Source organism: Gopherus evgoodei, chromosome 12 (assembly GCF_007399415.2).
Source record: "Gopherus evgoodei ecotype Sinaloan lineage chromosome 12, rGopEvg1_v1.p, whole genome shotgun sequence".
Classification (NCBI taxonomy): domain Eukaryota; kingdom Metazoa; phylum Chordata; order Testudines; family Testudinidae; genus Gopherus; species Gopherus evgoodei.
The window spans coordinates 29,291,907-29,308,409 of NC_044333.1; the positions used below are offsets into that span (position 1 = coordinate 29,291,907).

The following is a 16,503-nucleotide window of genomic DNA, read 5'->3' on the forward strand; positions in this document are numbered from 1 at the left end:
ATCAGGAGTAATTCCAATTGATTTGGCCAACTGTTATTTCACATATACAAAACAGACATATTTCACATAAACACACATATAAAAAGCATGTGGTACACTGTGTGTGTGTGTGTCTGTGTCTGTGTTTCCCTTTCTCCCAAAGGTATTAATTCTACTCTAGTTACATATTGTTTGCCAAAAGGGACAAAATTTGTTGTATGTCATCAACATCCCAAGTCTGGTATAAATAATGATGGAGTAACTTGGTAAATTGTAAAGTTGTGATAAAAACCCGAGATGTAATATTATCAAGTCCCACCACACTCTCTTGCTCTTCCCTTCCGCCCCCGCCCCGTATATATTGATTTTTAAGACACTGTGCATGACTGTTAAATCAATGATAGTCTGTCACAAAAATGTTGACTAAAAGTACTGTATTACTAGGGTCAACTACAAATTAGCCCAAAGGGTAAACTCAAAGGAAGTGCAAAAGCTCAGGGAAAAAAAACAAAGCAGATGTTGTAAAATATGGCTACAACGTAACAGCTGTTAGAAAATGTATATGATCACTTTCTCTTGTTCCACTACTTGTTCATCTTGTGCATAATCAACTTTTTGAACTCTGGCACTGAGGAGTCATTTAAATAAGGGGTTTTTTTTAAAGAAATGGAAATTATATGTATCTTTCATGTACCTTGTGAATGACCTCAATGGAGCTTACCAGAATGAAAGGCAGATAGGCAATAATAAGCATAAGAGAATTAGTTAGGATACAGAAGAAAAAAACACATTCTTCACCAAAATTTTAACTTTTATTAAGGTTTTTTTGGGGTGGAGGAGGGAGGAAACTATTGATCACCTCTTTTTTTTTTTTTAATTTTGTAATTTTTTTTTTGCACCTTTGGTTTTGCGTATTGGTTTCAATCAGCATCAGAATTGGAAATTTCAAAAATATTTTTTGTTTGCTAAATGGCTGAAGTATGCTTGGCATTGTATATATAGAAAGTCATGTCACTGTTCCCAAGGAGGTTATAATCTGAGGGAGTAGTCCTACCAACAATTTTACTAGAGAATATACAGCAAACTACTGCAAGTAGTCCCACTGACTTCAGAGAGAGCTGCTGTAATCAAGGGCACACCTCAAAGTAGCTAGCGCTGCTGGTATTTGCAGGATCATGCCCTTAGGCCTGGTCTGCACTAGGAAATTAGGTCAGTATAACTATGTCATTAGGGGAGTGAAAAATCCACACCCCTGAGCAATGCAATTAAACTGACCTAAACCCCAGTGTAGACAGCACTAGGTCAATGGAAGAATTCTCCTGTTGACCAAGCTACTGCCTCTCAAAGAGGTGGATTACCTATGATGAAAAAAGTGTCCCATCAATGTAGGTAGCGTCTTCACTGAAGTGCTACAGCCGCACTGCTGCAGCATTTTAAGTCTAGGCAAGCCCTTAGTCTTGATCTCAGTCAATGCGAAAACTCCCACTTACATCAATGGGTGCAGAATTGAGCCCAAAATTAACTATGCAAATAACTAGCTGAATGATTTATTAGGGAAAAGTTGCCTCTCTTCCTGTCTGTGTATGGTCTGCAGTTTCTTGGATGTATTTGTCCTTCGAGGAGGGTACACTGTGCAAACTGCCTACACACTAGAATAAGGGGTCAGAGCAGAGCCACACTACACTTGCAGGAGTTGGAGGAGAAATTGCCTTCCAGAGTTCCTTGGAATGCTGCTGCTACATCTTCCCATTGGGTGCTGCTTACTTCTGCTTAAATGCTGGTCTTTCCCCGCAGGCTAGGGGGAGGGGCTCAGCCTCACACTCTTTGAGACAATATGCACTTCTGCATAGAGACTGCATTGTTTGCATGGCTGCTTGTGTTCTTTCCTGATTCTGTGCCCCTATGTACAGGTCTATCAGAATCTGTGCCCAGAATAATTTCTGCAGAGATTCTTGTCTCTAGATCAATCACAGGCAGTTTGTTGCCAGTATTCTGTGTTTGAAGTTGAGCTGCGTGTGTTAGTTGTTTTTTCATGCCTAAGTCACATGGTATTGTTTTTATTCTGGACCGTGTGCACATAACTTTTCAGATATCTTTACTTTGTGGTTGCAGGTGGTTGCAGGACATGTAAACATACCTGAGCTAGCTTTAGTCTAGCTAGCACAAATACCAGTGTCAGTGAAACTGCAGCAACACAGAGTTCAGTGCGGACTAGTCACCTAAGCACCCATGTCCCTGGAAAGCTTGTACAGCCCATGCTGCCACAACTGTGCTGCGGTTGGTACTCATTTTACCTAGATTAAAGCTAGCTTGGTTTTGTCTACATCTGCTGCCATCACTCCTCTGATTGCAGTGTAGACATATCCTTAATTTACATTTCTGGTACAAATACCCGTGTTTAGCAATTCTAAGTTCACACTTCACAAAGTTTTTTCAACATATTTCCAAATGTCAAATTTTGACCAAAATGTGACTGAAATGTTTGCAAAAAATTCCATCTTATTTTTCAAACACCTCTGCTTGTGGCACTAGGTACTGATGCATGGCCAGAGCTTATTTGCAGAAGACACAGATGAGAGGTAGTAAGTCAATCTACATTACTGCCCAAATATTGAGACAATGATAAGCACCACACAACAAGAGACCGGACTATATTTTGTATTTTCAAATTTTGGAAAGTTTTGACAATTTCTAGTCACAAGGCACCACATCCAAAGTTTGTCTTGTATCAGAAGAATAATCTCATTATGCGATAATATTCTCATAGAAGCTTATATTAGTGTAATTTAATTCTACCGCTACTTTTCTTAACTCATTAGTGATAAACCTCAGAACTTCCTCCTCTCCAAACTTTATGGAAGACCAGCCTTTAATTCAGAAGAGGATACAAATTTTACAACTCAGGTCACTCTATGTAATTGACACATTTGAAATTTGGAGACATCAGATTCAAACTCAATTCAGAATCCAATCTTTGTATCTCAGTCCAAGTTTATTTTAATATTATTTTCTTTAGGAATTGGTACCTCTGCCTTTCTTTAACTGCTGAATCTGCAACACTTAATGTTTCTCTGTGAATGCAGATGAGCTGTTGCCTGTGGAGCTGATGTCAATGCCACTTTCTCATGAATCAGCCTGTAGAAGACTGCTGGCTGGATGATTTGACTGTACTCTTTCCCTGGAGGCCAATGGTCTCTGCTGCCATATGCTTGCTCTCTGCTAGCCTGAGGAAGCAAGAGTTCTGAAGCTGCTCCTGCAACCTAGCTCATATTTGCTGGCGTTATCAGTCTTTGTAAAAGACACACACGCACATGCACGGGTGCATGCACATACACACACAAAGAAAACACCAAATTGAAACTGCAAGGTTGTAGAAAATCTCTTATTTTTATAATGTAAAATTTTAAATTGGTGAATTCCTTGTGCATTCAGCAAGGGCTATTTTACTATTGTTTATACATGTAAGTGTGTGTGTATATATGTAATAAATAAATAAATGTATACATTGCATCTACATGAAGCTTCCTTTGTAAGTCAACAAACAATATAGTAATTTTTCTCTTCATGGAAGTATAACTATGTAGTGGTCGTCCAATTTTACTTTCTTTGCCTGGGGACCTTGCAATTTCTATGCCTTAGTAGTTTTATATAAAATAGGCAATTCACCTTCTTTTGTATGAGTGCTGATGAAGTAGTCAATTGATTAGACAAATTCCATCTTTTAGAAAGTCCTGGACAATAGAGCAAGAATTTTCTTCCTCTCTCAAAAATACTATTAATGTTCTATAATAACAGCAATATCTAAAAGGGAAATTAAAGTAATGTCTGAAAGAAAACAGAGTTATTTTTAATAGAAGCATAAAACATGGTGAACCCCAATTCTGCTGCCTATGATTCTACAAACTGTATTCTAATGCTAACAAATGGTCACTCTGGGGAATTTATAAAACAGCACATGCAGGCTTTTTAATGGCATCATCTTATAAGTTGTAGTCAGAGAGAACTGCCAACCTTAAAACTAAAAAGATGATGTCCCTTCTTATTACTTTCACATGAGTCAATCCCATGCAGTAAGTAACATCAACGAGGACAATTTCTAGAGAGAGAGCTTTATCTATCTCAGTATGAAACATTTTACTTTTCTTAAGATCACCACTGTAGGAAGGAAGCATCACAATTCTAAAACAATTAGTTTGTGCACATGAAATGGTAAAATATGCAGATTATTAGATTTCACAACCATGCTTTCAATGCTCCTCATTATACAGTTGTAAAATGCTGAAGGCTGCCAGCTTGCTCTATTGTCTATGTTCTGTGCAGAAGACAGTTTTCTTCTATGCATAGCAAGCACCTTCTGGATTCTTAGTTACACTTTTCCAGACAATATTGTATTTTCTATTTGCTTCACGTTATAAAGGCTCATTAGAATGACAGATAAGCATTCTGAAAACAATGCTTTGTTGCAGTGTATTTTCCAGGGTATTTAATTGTTCAAAGAAAGTTTTTGACTCATTCAGGGTTTTTTTTTCATTCTATTAACATTTCTTCCACTGTCATTAGCTTTCTAAACTATGTATACTTCAAGTATATTAAAATAAATTGCATTTAACCTTTGGGAACAGAAATCCAAATTCTGCTCTGCTATACTGGTATAAACCTGGCATAACTACTTTGAGATCAAGACATCTAAGCAACAAAACTCTGCTAATGGAATTTGAAAAGAATTTGGCCCAACATTTGTATTCCTTTAATTTACTTTAAAGAAACCATGAAGCTAAGGTTTATCAGAATCACTTATGGTGATGTCCATGCAGCTGCTCTTATGACTCTCCTGAATTTCCATGATAAGACCATTTTAAAAAAATGTTAGCAATAAAAGTTTTGTTTTGTTTTGTTTTTTAGCTTGTAAATTGTTTGGGACAGGGTCTGTCATTTTCTGTAGGTTTGTAAAGCACTTAGTACAAGGGAATTCTGATATCACAGGCTTTTAGGTGGTTCTGCAGTACAGATGGTAAATAATGTTAATAATAATATGAAATTTCACATATACTATCAAAACCCAAGTGCAATAGTTTAATAGCTTTTATAAATTTCAAGGCCATAATGACCAATTGTGATCAAATCTAACACAGGCCATAGAACTTCCCCCAAATAATTCCTAGACCATATCTTCTAGGGGAAAAAAATCCAATCTTGATTTTAAGAACTGTCAGTCACCCTGATAAGTTGTCCAAATGGTTAATTATGCACTGTTAACATTTTACACCTTTGTCACCTGTATATTTCAATTTTAATTTAAAAATGAATTAATATGAAACATACTGGTTTCAGAATGTCTGCTCTTCCACCATATGTATAGTGTGGGTAGATATACAATATATATCTGCATATGTATATAAATACACATACAGTTGCCCACAGGGCCACCCGGGGAGTAGGGGGGGCAAGTGGGCCCTCACAAGAATATAGTATTTTATAATATTGCAACTTTTTTATGGAAGAGGCCCTCGAAATTGCTTTGCCCCAGGCCTCTTGAATCCTCTGGGCAGCGCTGCATGCCCATACATACACAATATATTATGGAAGAAGCAGATATTCTGAAACTGATATGTTTCATATTCTCTACCTTATTCTCATCAAACAAATATAAAAATCATAATAGTGCCACCAATTACAGCTGCAAAAAACCTCATGCTCATTACTTCATCCTCCTGTCAATTTAGGGGTTTTCCATACAATACACTATATAATGCTTCATGCAGTAGAGTGAAATGTTTCAAGTGAAGAGTATCAGAGGGGTAGCCGTGTTAGTCTGGATCTGTAAAAGCAGCAGAGAATCCTGTGGCACCTTATAGACTAACAGACGTCTTGGAGCATGAGCTTTCATGGGTGAATACCCACTTCTTCAGATGCATGTGGTGGAAATTTCCTGGGGCAGGTATATATATGCTAGCAAGCAAGCTAGAGATAACGAGGTCAGTTCAATCAGGTAGGATGAGGCCCTGTTCTAGCAGTTGAGGTGTGGTTTTCGCTCCCTCTTCTCCTCTCTTGGTTTTCACACCTCAACTGCTAGAACAGGGCCTCATCCTCCCTGATTGAACTGACCTCGTTATCTCTAGCTTGCTTGCTAGCATATATATACCTGCCCCTGAAAATTTCCACCACATGCATCTGAAGAAGTGGGTATTCACCCACGAAAGCTCATGCTCCAAAACGTCTGTTAATCTATAAGGTGCCACAGGATTCTTTGCTGCTTCAAGTGAAGAGGCTTCTGCTATTTCCCTTGAGATACTTATTCCACATACTGTTAGATCATGTTGTGAGGTAGATCACTCCCTTCCTCTGGCATGTTATCCTACATTTTCTTAATTACATCCCATCAGTCCTAGTTTTACCCTTTTATACACAACTGAATAATGTGTCCTCTTCATCTCTCGAGCAAGGTATTTATAAGGCCATCATCTGTATCTGAATTATCTCTTGGTGATAAAGAGGAATAAACAAACTCTCTTTTGATTCCCCCTCTCTAGGGGTAGCTTGGTACAAGATTCTACACACAGTATTAGTATAAATAACAGCTGCTTGTATTCTCTTTCCTAGGCCCTCTCATCTCTTACTTGCTTTGGAGATGGCGACCCCCACTTTCAATTGAGCCAATGCATCCTTCACTTTTAAAATTTTTCTAACGACTATCTTGGTGTTTTCTCCCAGGCTGTCCCTCATGCTTGATGGAGTTTCCTGTAAATACCCACAAAACTCCCTCATTCTTCAAATCATTCTTTACAATTCTTTGCTTACAAAAAAAGGAAAAAAAATGGTTAGGCCACTGGTGTGCTGGGACCACAGCCTATTATCCTGATGAATACTGTTTCCTTGTTTCCTTGTGTTCCTCTGTACTGTCTGTGTCCATCTGTTGTCTGTCTTCTTGTATTTCGAATGTAAGCTACTTGGGGCAGGGACCATCTTCTTGTTCTATTTGTACTGTGCCTAGCAGTCTTGGGTCCTGGTCAATGACTGGGGCCTCTAGGCTCTCTGGAAACACAAATAATAAATAACTAAGTGGTCACCCACTTCATAGCTTCTGTAGGCGAAGTTATTGCACACACCAGGGGCTCCACCCCACATGCTCCCTGTTAGCTACCTTCCCACCCCTTCTATTTCAGAAACTCCCCCAGTCTCTCCCCGTCAGGGATTCTTTTTGTCCCCAATTTTCCCCTTCCTTTGATACCAGGTTTCTCAATCTGACCCTACTGATGTTCTGTGAGCCCCTGTTTTCACCCCTCCCTCCATTCCAGGTCCCCCCTTCACTCCAATGTCAAGGACTCTGTATGTGCCTATTTTTACCTTCACCCCATGTCAGGGGTTTAGGGTATCCATTTCCCCTATCCCAGTGTTCCCCACTATTCCCCAATAAAGATTCTGTGTGCCTCCATTCCCTCTTCCCCTCATTTCAGAGTCCTCTATTTTCCCTGTGACAGAGGCTGTGTCTGCCCCCATCTTTCCCTTCCCTCATACCAGGGCCTTCCATTTTCCCTCATGGCAGGGGATCTGTGTGCACTTCTGTATGTTTCATCCATCTGGCTTTTCTCAGTTTAGGATATTTCCTTAATACTAACATTATGTTGCATTTAACATTCCTTTTGTCTGAGAACATACAAATAAATTAAACAATAATTAACTGAGTTTCTTTACACTGCAAATATTTTTTACCCATTTTACAGACAGGGAAACTGAGATGCAGAGAGGTGTTGTGCATATAAGCACTCAGGATATGAGTAGAACTATGAATGGAACACAGGAGTCCTGATTTCTAGTCCTTTGCTGTACATTGTTGGACACACAATTCCATTTAGCGTGAATTCAGTATAGTAAAAATAAGAAAGTGTACATATATGAATTAAACATACTGCATTCATGGTGACACATTAAAAATTTCAAGGAGAAAAAAAGAAAAGTAAGTTCCTTCAGCTTCAAGGCAGCAATAATTTACATGTCAAGAAGTTATAGAGGTTTTTATGAGATTATTGTGGCATTATTCAATAAAAAAATAGTTACCATGACAACAGCTGTCATGCTACCTGTGAGATTATAGAAAAGAAGGACAATCAGGCAAAGGGTTTATTTGGGAATGACCTCTTATCTGACCTAGTGAATACAAACAGCATGTTGTTTTGACCATCCTTGACTACACAGCCATCATCAGCCAGACTAAAATTCCAGCTGGAGATTTCAGCCTGCCCCAGTTTGGAGAGAGGAAAAACTACAGAGGATGTTTTGTTTTGGGTTTTTTTTTTAAAGTCCCAGAGATATCAAGAAAGCACAGTCCCACTAGACTACAATATGGTCACATTTCTTTATTTCCCTAGCCATTACAATCTTTCAACAAAATGGTTGCTTCATTGAATATGGATTCATGTAAATTTAAGATGCTGACTATTTGTTCAGTCCTCCAGGACATACAAGTTTTATTTTTTTCCAATACACACATTTCACTGCCACACCAAAACCTTTGCTTTCTTACTCCCTGTGGCAGTGTGTGCATTTTTCTTTCTGACTAATGTGTAGAATCTGCACCTTGACTAGCGCATAAAAAGCATAGCCAAAACAACAGAACAACACTACCCGAGCGCACACATCTTATTTTTATGGAGGCTTTTAATCTTAGTTTGTCAGCAAACAGAAGCCTCCTTACCTAGCTATATAAAAATATTTTTATTATTAACTGTGTCTCTGGTTGTTAGCATGTGGCAACAGGAACCTATGAAACCTGACACTAACAGAGCGAAACAATCAGCCATGGTTAACAGTTAAATCACATTAGAAGTGTTCATTAATTAAAATCTGTCAAACCTCTTTGCAGTCCACATTTAATCACAGTGTCATTAGCATTGCAGAAATGTGTCTCAGGAAACAGGCAGAAAGTTTTAAAATTAACATGCTAATATTTGCCCACACATCTATCTAAAAATGTTTTTATATTACATACGGCAGTATTAGGTATGAACACAAAAAGGAGAAACAGTGATTATGTTGTTGGACTAGATTATATAAAGCTGCTATATTATTATAATTAGGACAACAGCAAGTTGGACTATAACCGTGGCTTTCTTGTGAAAATGGCACCATGTCAAATTTATAGTCTCTAGCTAAATGAGTTTGTTGTAGCATTGACAAAGGAACAAATGTGCCAAATGCAGGCAAAATGAAACACTAACGGAAAATCCTGGTCTTTTGTTTTCTGGGTAGATTCTGGGACACTAATTTTCAAATGACAAACACGGAGTGCTTAGCCATGCAACCTTGCCATTTTCTCAATGTGATGGTAGGGTTTTTTAATGGAAAAAAAACACACAAATGCATCCATTGTACTTGTATAGCAATATTTAGGTACATTTACCATATAACTGACTGTCAATTGAGGAACAAATCCTATTGCAAAGTTCTTTACCTAAGTTTCTAGTCTGAGACCTGGAGAATTCTACTGAGTGGGGAGAGGTCTGTGGATTCTACAGCTCAGAACAGTAGTAACCTCGTGTGCTTGTAGCACTTCCCCATCTGGGGAGAGATTGGGGGGAGGGATGATTTTTATAGTCCTGCCTTCACGTTTGCATGGAAGGAAACCACACGGAGTTGGGCTCCATAACATATGGGGCATGGGAGAAGGTAGAGTTGGTGGCTTGCCAGTTCTGCTAGGATCCTAACATCTGCCTGTCCCAGTTCAGAGGAAGGGAGTCCTCCACAACCGTGGATGGGACAAGATTTGCTTTGGTAAGCACATGTATCTCCCATTAGTGTCAATCTGAGCTATATGTATGGGTTTGGCATACCTCACAACTGCCAAAGCCCAGATGTAGAATACAATGTGAGACAATGATCCAAAATGAGGGACACAAACCGCTGTGCAATTCACTCTATTAGTGTATATAACTCTTCATGTAAATCATTTTCAACAATAAAAATGTTGGGGATGGGCCACCACATTTCTATTGAACAGAGGTCATCTTGGAACTAAAAGGAAGTGGTAACCCTTGAGATGTGGCTTAGGAAATATGAGGTATGGAGTAGAGAATAGATCCTGTGATTTTGGAAAATATTCTGCCTTTCCAATCCTGCCAATGATGTATTAGTTTTATTAGGTAAAAAGATATTGACTTTAAAAGTCACCTGCAAAGAAAATCAAATAGGCAAATGACCTTTTTTATTGTTTTATGATGTATACATAAGGGCTATGAGAAAATGGCTTGGTTTTATTTATTTATTTTTTTATTTAAGAAATATAGGTCTATCTGGTGACTGGAGAAGAGGTAAAATTATGATATCACAAAAGAAAGGAGGCTGGAGGCTGATCAACAGAGTAGGGAAGCAATTTTGCAACTGGATGGATTGTTTTTGTTATGGCATACTTAACTCCACTACCTAATGATCACTTGGGGCAAAGGCTACCGTTGTAAAAGATTTAACATGTGCATCTCCAATTAAGGTGTGAGAGCTCAGAACAAATATTTCTAAGATCCCTGAAAAAGGATCCTCAGCTGAAAAAGGAAAAAAAAAAACCAGACTTGACGTGCCAAATATTCCTAAATGAGCAATAGAAAATCTATTTTAAACAAATAAATAAATCTTTCAGATCTTCTTTCCACATCAGAAGAAGAAACTTGGGCAAAACAAACTCTCAGAAAAGTCCACAGTTTTGTTCCTTTGTTTCTAATGATAATATCATAAAAGTGAAAAGGAACAACCACGAGGTAAGAAGGACCTGTGAAAGTTCCAACTGCTCTCTGAATGAGCTATGTCTTATCCCTGCCCTAGCCACATCTTCTAAGAGTCTGACCACATCCCTACAGACCTAGCAAGCAGGTTACATTTTGCAGCTTCTGCCACTCCCCTAGAAACTGAAAATATCTCTTCTGCTATTTTAGCCTGAATCCAACTGGGGTGTGCATTGATCTCTCTCTCTCACTCTCTCAGTTGTCACCCAGGGGCTATTTCAGGGACAACCTGCAACTCTCTTGCAATCCCTCCCATGCTAGGGGCTTTGGGTACCTCCCATTACCCCTTTCACCCATGCAGGGCCGTCCCTAGGTGGGTGTGGGGCCCAGGGAGGATGTGATGTATCCATCACTTCTGGGACCGACTATGCTGGCTAATCACACTGGCCTATGAGGCCCCCAAAGCGTGGGGCCCAGAGTGGTTGCCCTGATTTGCTGTACCCAAGGGATCACTCTGCACCTATCTTCTCCATTCTTCCCTCCCCCACCAGACAGAGGCCATGACTCTCTTCCCATGCTAGGGGTTCTGTGGGCCCTTTCATGCCCCTTCTCCCTGCCTTTCCCCACTTCTTTATCATGTGTGCTTCCCATTTCTTCCTCCACCACATGCCAGGGGTGTGTCCGCCTTTCCCCATGCCATTGTCACCCATTCTTCTTCCATGCTGTATGTGTGTGTTATGCTACAGGAGTTTAACCACATGGGGATAGCGATTGCCAAATTCAGTAAATAATTAACATATGGAACACCGGGTACAAATGTGATTGGTTTATTGGTTGCTTTTGTTTGAAGCAAAAGGGTTCGGGAAAATGCTGTTGTTTCCTTCATTGAAATATCATTTCAGTGAGGAATAATTGCTCATAGATTCCAAGATTCCAAGGCCAGAAGGGACCATTGTGGTTATCTGACTTCCTGTATAACATAGATCAGATAAAGTTCTCCCTCTCATGGCTGCCAAGTGTCGTGTAATACATTCTGTACATTTTTACACTCCCACATTTCTCTGCCACGTCATGCATTGCCACAGCCCAGCTGGATTCCTGCAACCAGCTGAGCTCTGGGAAGTTGCAGGCATTTACCTGTGGTGGTGCTATCCTGCTAGATGGGGTCTGTGACAAGGTAGTCTGCCTTCTCAGGGTAGTGGTGGGAAATTTTGTGACTATGTCTTTGAGGGCCTGGGACCAGGAGCATTGCAAAGAGGGTGGAGCAAGCTACTTCTCTCACCCATCCAGTTGGGAAAGAGCTGGGAGAAGAGCACAGGACATACGCTAGCCAGAGAAAGCTGACCTGCCGAACGCTTTGAGAACTGATTGGAGAAAATGGTCTAGTGAAGGAGAAGTGATATAAGACCCTAAACCTAGCTCCAGGAGGAGAGCTGCAAACTCTTGTCCTGAGGAAGTGGCCATCTGAAGCACAACAGGATGGGAACTGGGGAAGGTCTCCTGCACTGAGACAAGAGCTGGCCAGGATTCTCATATAGACCCAGTACGGGGTGATCTGGGGCAAAAAAAATGAGTGACACTTTGTAGAATGACATCATAAATCAGACCCCAGGAAGGGGTGTGTGTGTGTTGATCCAACCTACAGTGGGATTGTGGGTGCTGGAGGGGAGTGCCCTGTGCCAGGGCCCCAGGGGACCCTGCTGAGCAAGCAGCCACTCTGTTTCTCCTAATGGTGCACACCTTGTTTAATTGAGCAATAGTAAGAGGTTGTGGGGGATTCAGCACAGGCACAAGGCAAGAGATGCAAGGCAGGCAATAGGCTCCCTCACTTCCAGTAAGCTGCATCAGGGTCACCCTCATCCTACCCCCTCCTCCCCTCAATGCTCATCCATCCCCAGCAACTCCAGGCATCACAACACTCCCATATTCCCTGGGACCCACCTATGCAGCACCTCCAGCTACCCCAGGCAACCTGGCACTCAGCTATTTCCTAGAGAATCATCAGTTTCCCCTGAACTTGTCCCTATACCCAGGGACCACTTTCCCTTGCAGATACCCCCATTAAGCTAGCCTGCCAGATAGCCATCAAACACCCAGCACCCGCTCCTAGTTGCACCATACCCTAGCTCCAGCTGCCAATATTTTTTGCAGCTCCATCTTCTGTCCCTGCCACTCTGCCACTCTGCCACTGCCTGAGATAAGGTGCAGACACTAAAGAGGATAGATATATGTAAGTTACAAACATGCAAATGTATGTAAGCCCCCTATGTAATTTGCATAAAATGTCATAAACAGAGTTGCACAAAACTTGGCCACAACGAATCTCCACATATGGGGCAGTAAAGGAGAGCAAAGGGGATGGAAAGAGCAAAGGGAGACCCTGCACTTAGTGTTCCCATACAGGAGTCAGGCATAATCTGGATTCAGCAAGACAAAGGGACAAGGAGCAGGAGTGAGCCATCATTTCTAGCAATGCCAGCAGACCCAGAGAGGGAGCATATCTTGGTGGATGCTGTTATTCTTTCCCTTGCCAAGCATATCTCAGCTCACAAGAAGCATAATTCAGCCCTCAAACTCTGTCTCACCCTCTCTTTCTCTTCCTCTCTAGATATTGTCTTTTTTGCATATGAATTAGTTTAATTAATGTCATCGTTATTTTTTTAAAGTCATTCAAAAGAAGTCACTGCAACAAAACCATGAAGCACATTTGAGTTTGATTTGATGTGGCTTTCTACACAATCAGAAGCCAGAGTGTGGTCTGAAAAGGAGAATGAACAATTTCTTGTCATGTCTTTGTTTATTTTCTTTTCTGGATAGACCAGTGAAGGTACAATGGCAGCTGGGCAGTGGATCCCCTCAGTGATGGGGAGTCATTTCAGAGATGAGAGATAATGCCTTGACTCTGGCCACATCAAACCATTATTGTAGCTGGAAGCCAAAGAAAAAAAGAGAAAAATCCTTTATATTATTACTTTTCTATGCAGCCACTGTAAGTTGGCCAGGTTCTTTCAAATGTGCTTTTTTCAAAACTTAAGTGCAACATATTATATTGTATTATTAACCTTGTATTTCATATCCCTTTGATATGATCCCCTTTGCAAATGCTTGAAGTCTGCATAGATCTAACAGGTAACTTTAAAATGCATTCTATAAAGGAACCTTAAATAATACAGCTACTAAAAAGCTTTTTCTTTATCTAGAACATTAGACTGGTGGCATATTTCTTCTCAAAGCATAATGTTTTGTCTGTGCTCTCTAAATAATGTTTTAAGTCATAACTGATTATGTTTTCATTTTATTAACATCTCCCACCTCATGAATTTCTGTACAGATTTAAAGAAATTGATTTTTTTTCATAAAGAAACATAGAAATCTCTGGCAAGAACTGAAATGTTAATTAAATATTCTTTTAAACTAGGTACCTTTGTCACTAAAGTAACGGCCACAGATGCAGATGATCCAGTTTATGGAAACAGCGCAAAGCTGGTTTACAGCATTTTGGAAGGACAGCCTTACTTCTCAATTGAACCACATACAGGTAGGTGACCCTGAATTAGGACTTTCCAGATAACAATATACATAAGAAAAAGCATTTTCTGAATAGTTCACACACTTCACTTAAACGTGATGAGTAAGTAGGTGTCTGTCAGCATTAGTCAGGCTGTAATCCATGAGTATCTGATTCGTTACCGATCGTGATCTGATGAAGTAAAAAAAAAGAAAAAGACCCTCTATTAGTGTTGCTGACAATACTGCCAAGGCCAATACTGTAGAAGTTACTGAAGCAAAACTCCCATTATTGTATGACTAACAACTGGTTAGAGACTGTATGATTTGGCCTGGGGATTGTAATGAATATATTATATTTTTTTAATAAAAACCTTTAGAATTTCTGGCTAAAGACTGTAGGGCTTGGCTTGGGCATTTTAATGAATATACTGTGTGCTTTCATTAAGAAATATTTGTATTCCTTGATTGGATGGAGCTGGGGAGAGAGAATATGTTTTATTTGCATGAATTTGAGATGGCTTTATTTCTCACCATTTGCAAAGCCATTAGTAAGTGTCTGATTAATGTAGGTCATTTCAAAGAAGTGCTAATAAAGCCAGCCCCACATTGTTTATTCTCCTTATGCCATATTTAAAACAAAAAAGCTATTTAGAAATGTTTGAGACAGATTTGTTCTGTTATCTTTTTCCCAGTGTTAATTTTCATATTTTTCATGTTAGTTACCATAAGTCAGTTGTGCTGGCCTCAGAAGAAGAAAAGTATAAATAAAGTTACCAGAAATAACTTTGCCATTCATAAGTAAAGCAGCCATCTCATGCTTATGCAGATTAAATCTTTCATCAACACCAAAAAGATCTGGTCAGGAGAAATTATTAGATGATGCTCCTAAATCACTTAAAATGAGCCCAATTTTTAACTTGCTTGGCACACCAATAAAGTCCTCTTGGCTTCAGCTGAGTTGCACAAGGAAAACTATTGTTCATTGGTCATAATAAAATTAACAGAGGCATCTGTGAGTCTATAATAGTGTGTTATGCAGATAATATGACAGAGATCACTCTGAGAAAGTGTTTTCATGTGGTCTGAAGAAAAATAAAAAGCAACCATGGCTGTGGAAATGTCCTTTTGCAGTGTGATTTATTAATACATTGCATGCCTTACGTGAATCTCAGATCTATGAAAATCTCTTCTGAATGCAGCACAATGAAATTATAGTGATTTCCTGTTGCCAGAGAGAAATACCTCCATTGAATGGCATAGGGCAGTCCCTTCTTCCCACTGAAGAACTTTCTCGTCCTAGTTGAAGTACCACTTAGGCCCTATATCGTGCCTCAGCATATATGTAGGCAGAGGCCTAGCCATGCAGAGTCCTTTTTGGGGCCTTAGAACATATTATTTGGTTTCTATAATACCTTTCAAACATAAGATATTACAAAATATTATATATAGTAGTGACTAGTTAGCTATATTGGTAGTGCAACAAATGTAGTATTCAATATGTTCTGTGCTTCAGACACCAGAATCTTTTAGGAAGAAAAATAGTTTAAAAAATAGTTTAAAGTGGTCCAGGAGGTAATATCCATAGGCTAATAGAATAAAATGAAATAAAGGAAAACTTGGTTTGAATATCGGGGGGGGGACCCATACCTCACAGTGAGATCTTTTATACTGTGAAATTATTACCAAAGTGAAGTAGTAGCATTCCCATTGCTGACAATATTTGAAACAAGACCTGGTAAAGCACCAGAAAATAAACTGTACAGAACAATATAGCTTTAGTCAAAGGATTCATTCGAAGACTTAATAGGGCTTTCTGATCACCAATTCCTTGGATTCTCCAAGGAGCAGCTTCTAATGCACATGTTTATAATTCCTGTCGCTGTTCTCTAGAGCTGTGCAAAACTAGCAGCTTTCACAGAAGACTGAAAAATGTTCTGTTTATCCAAGATGAAGCTTTTTCATTTATTTCATTCAAATGACTTCATGGCAAAAATCCCAAACCTAAAATTTTGTGAATTTGCCCTAGGTTTTTTTTTTGTTTTGATTTGTTTTGGTTTGGTTTTTTTGGTTACCAATATTGGCTTTTTTTTTTTTCTGGGAAAACTGTTTAATACAAGAAATCACAATTTATCTCCCAGGAAAGCAGATATTTATTTTCATGAAAGCCAGTAAAAACTCTTAGGATATTTTGTGAACATATAAATCATGATTTTTCTCCTGGTGTTACATTTTCCCACCTCATTTCCACTCATCAACAGTGCTATCAGCTGCAGTTCAGTGAGCATAAAAAGGTGATAAATCAGTT

The 16,503-nt window shown here is 39.4% G+C and overlaps 1 protein-coding gene across 1 annotated transcript in view; it reads left to right on the forward strand.

Moving 5' to 3' along the window:
- The window catches only part of CDH8 (cadherin 8), a 211,417-nt gene that overhangs the window by 75,532 nt on the left and 119,382 nt on the right, over positions 1 to 16,503 (forward strand). The window contains 1 exon segment of the mRNA XM_030581829.1: positions 14,107 to 14,226. Within this exon segment, the coding sequence (XP_030437689.1) occupies positions 14,107 to 14,226 (120 nt within the window).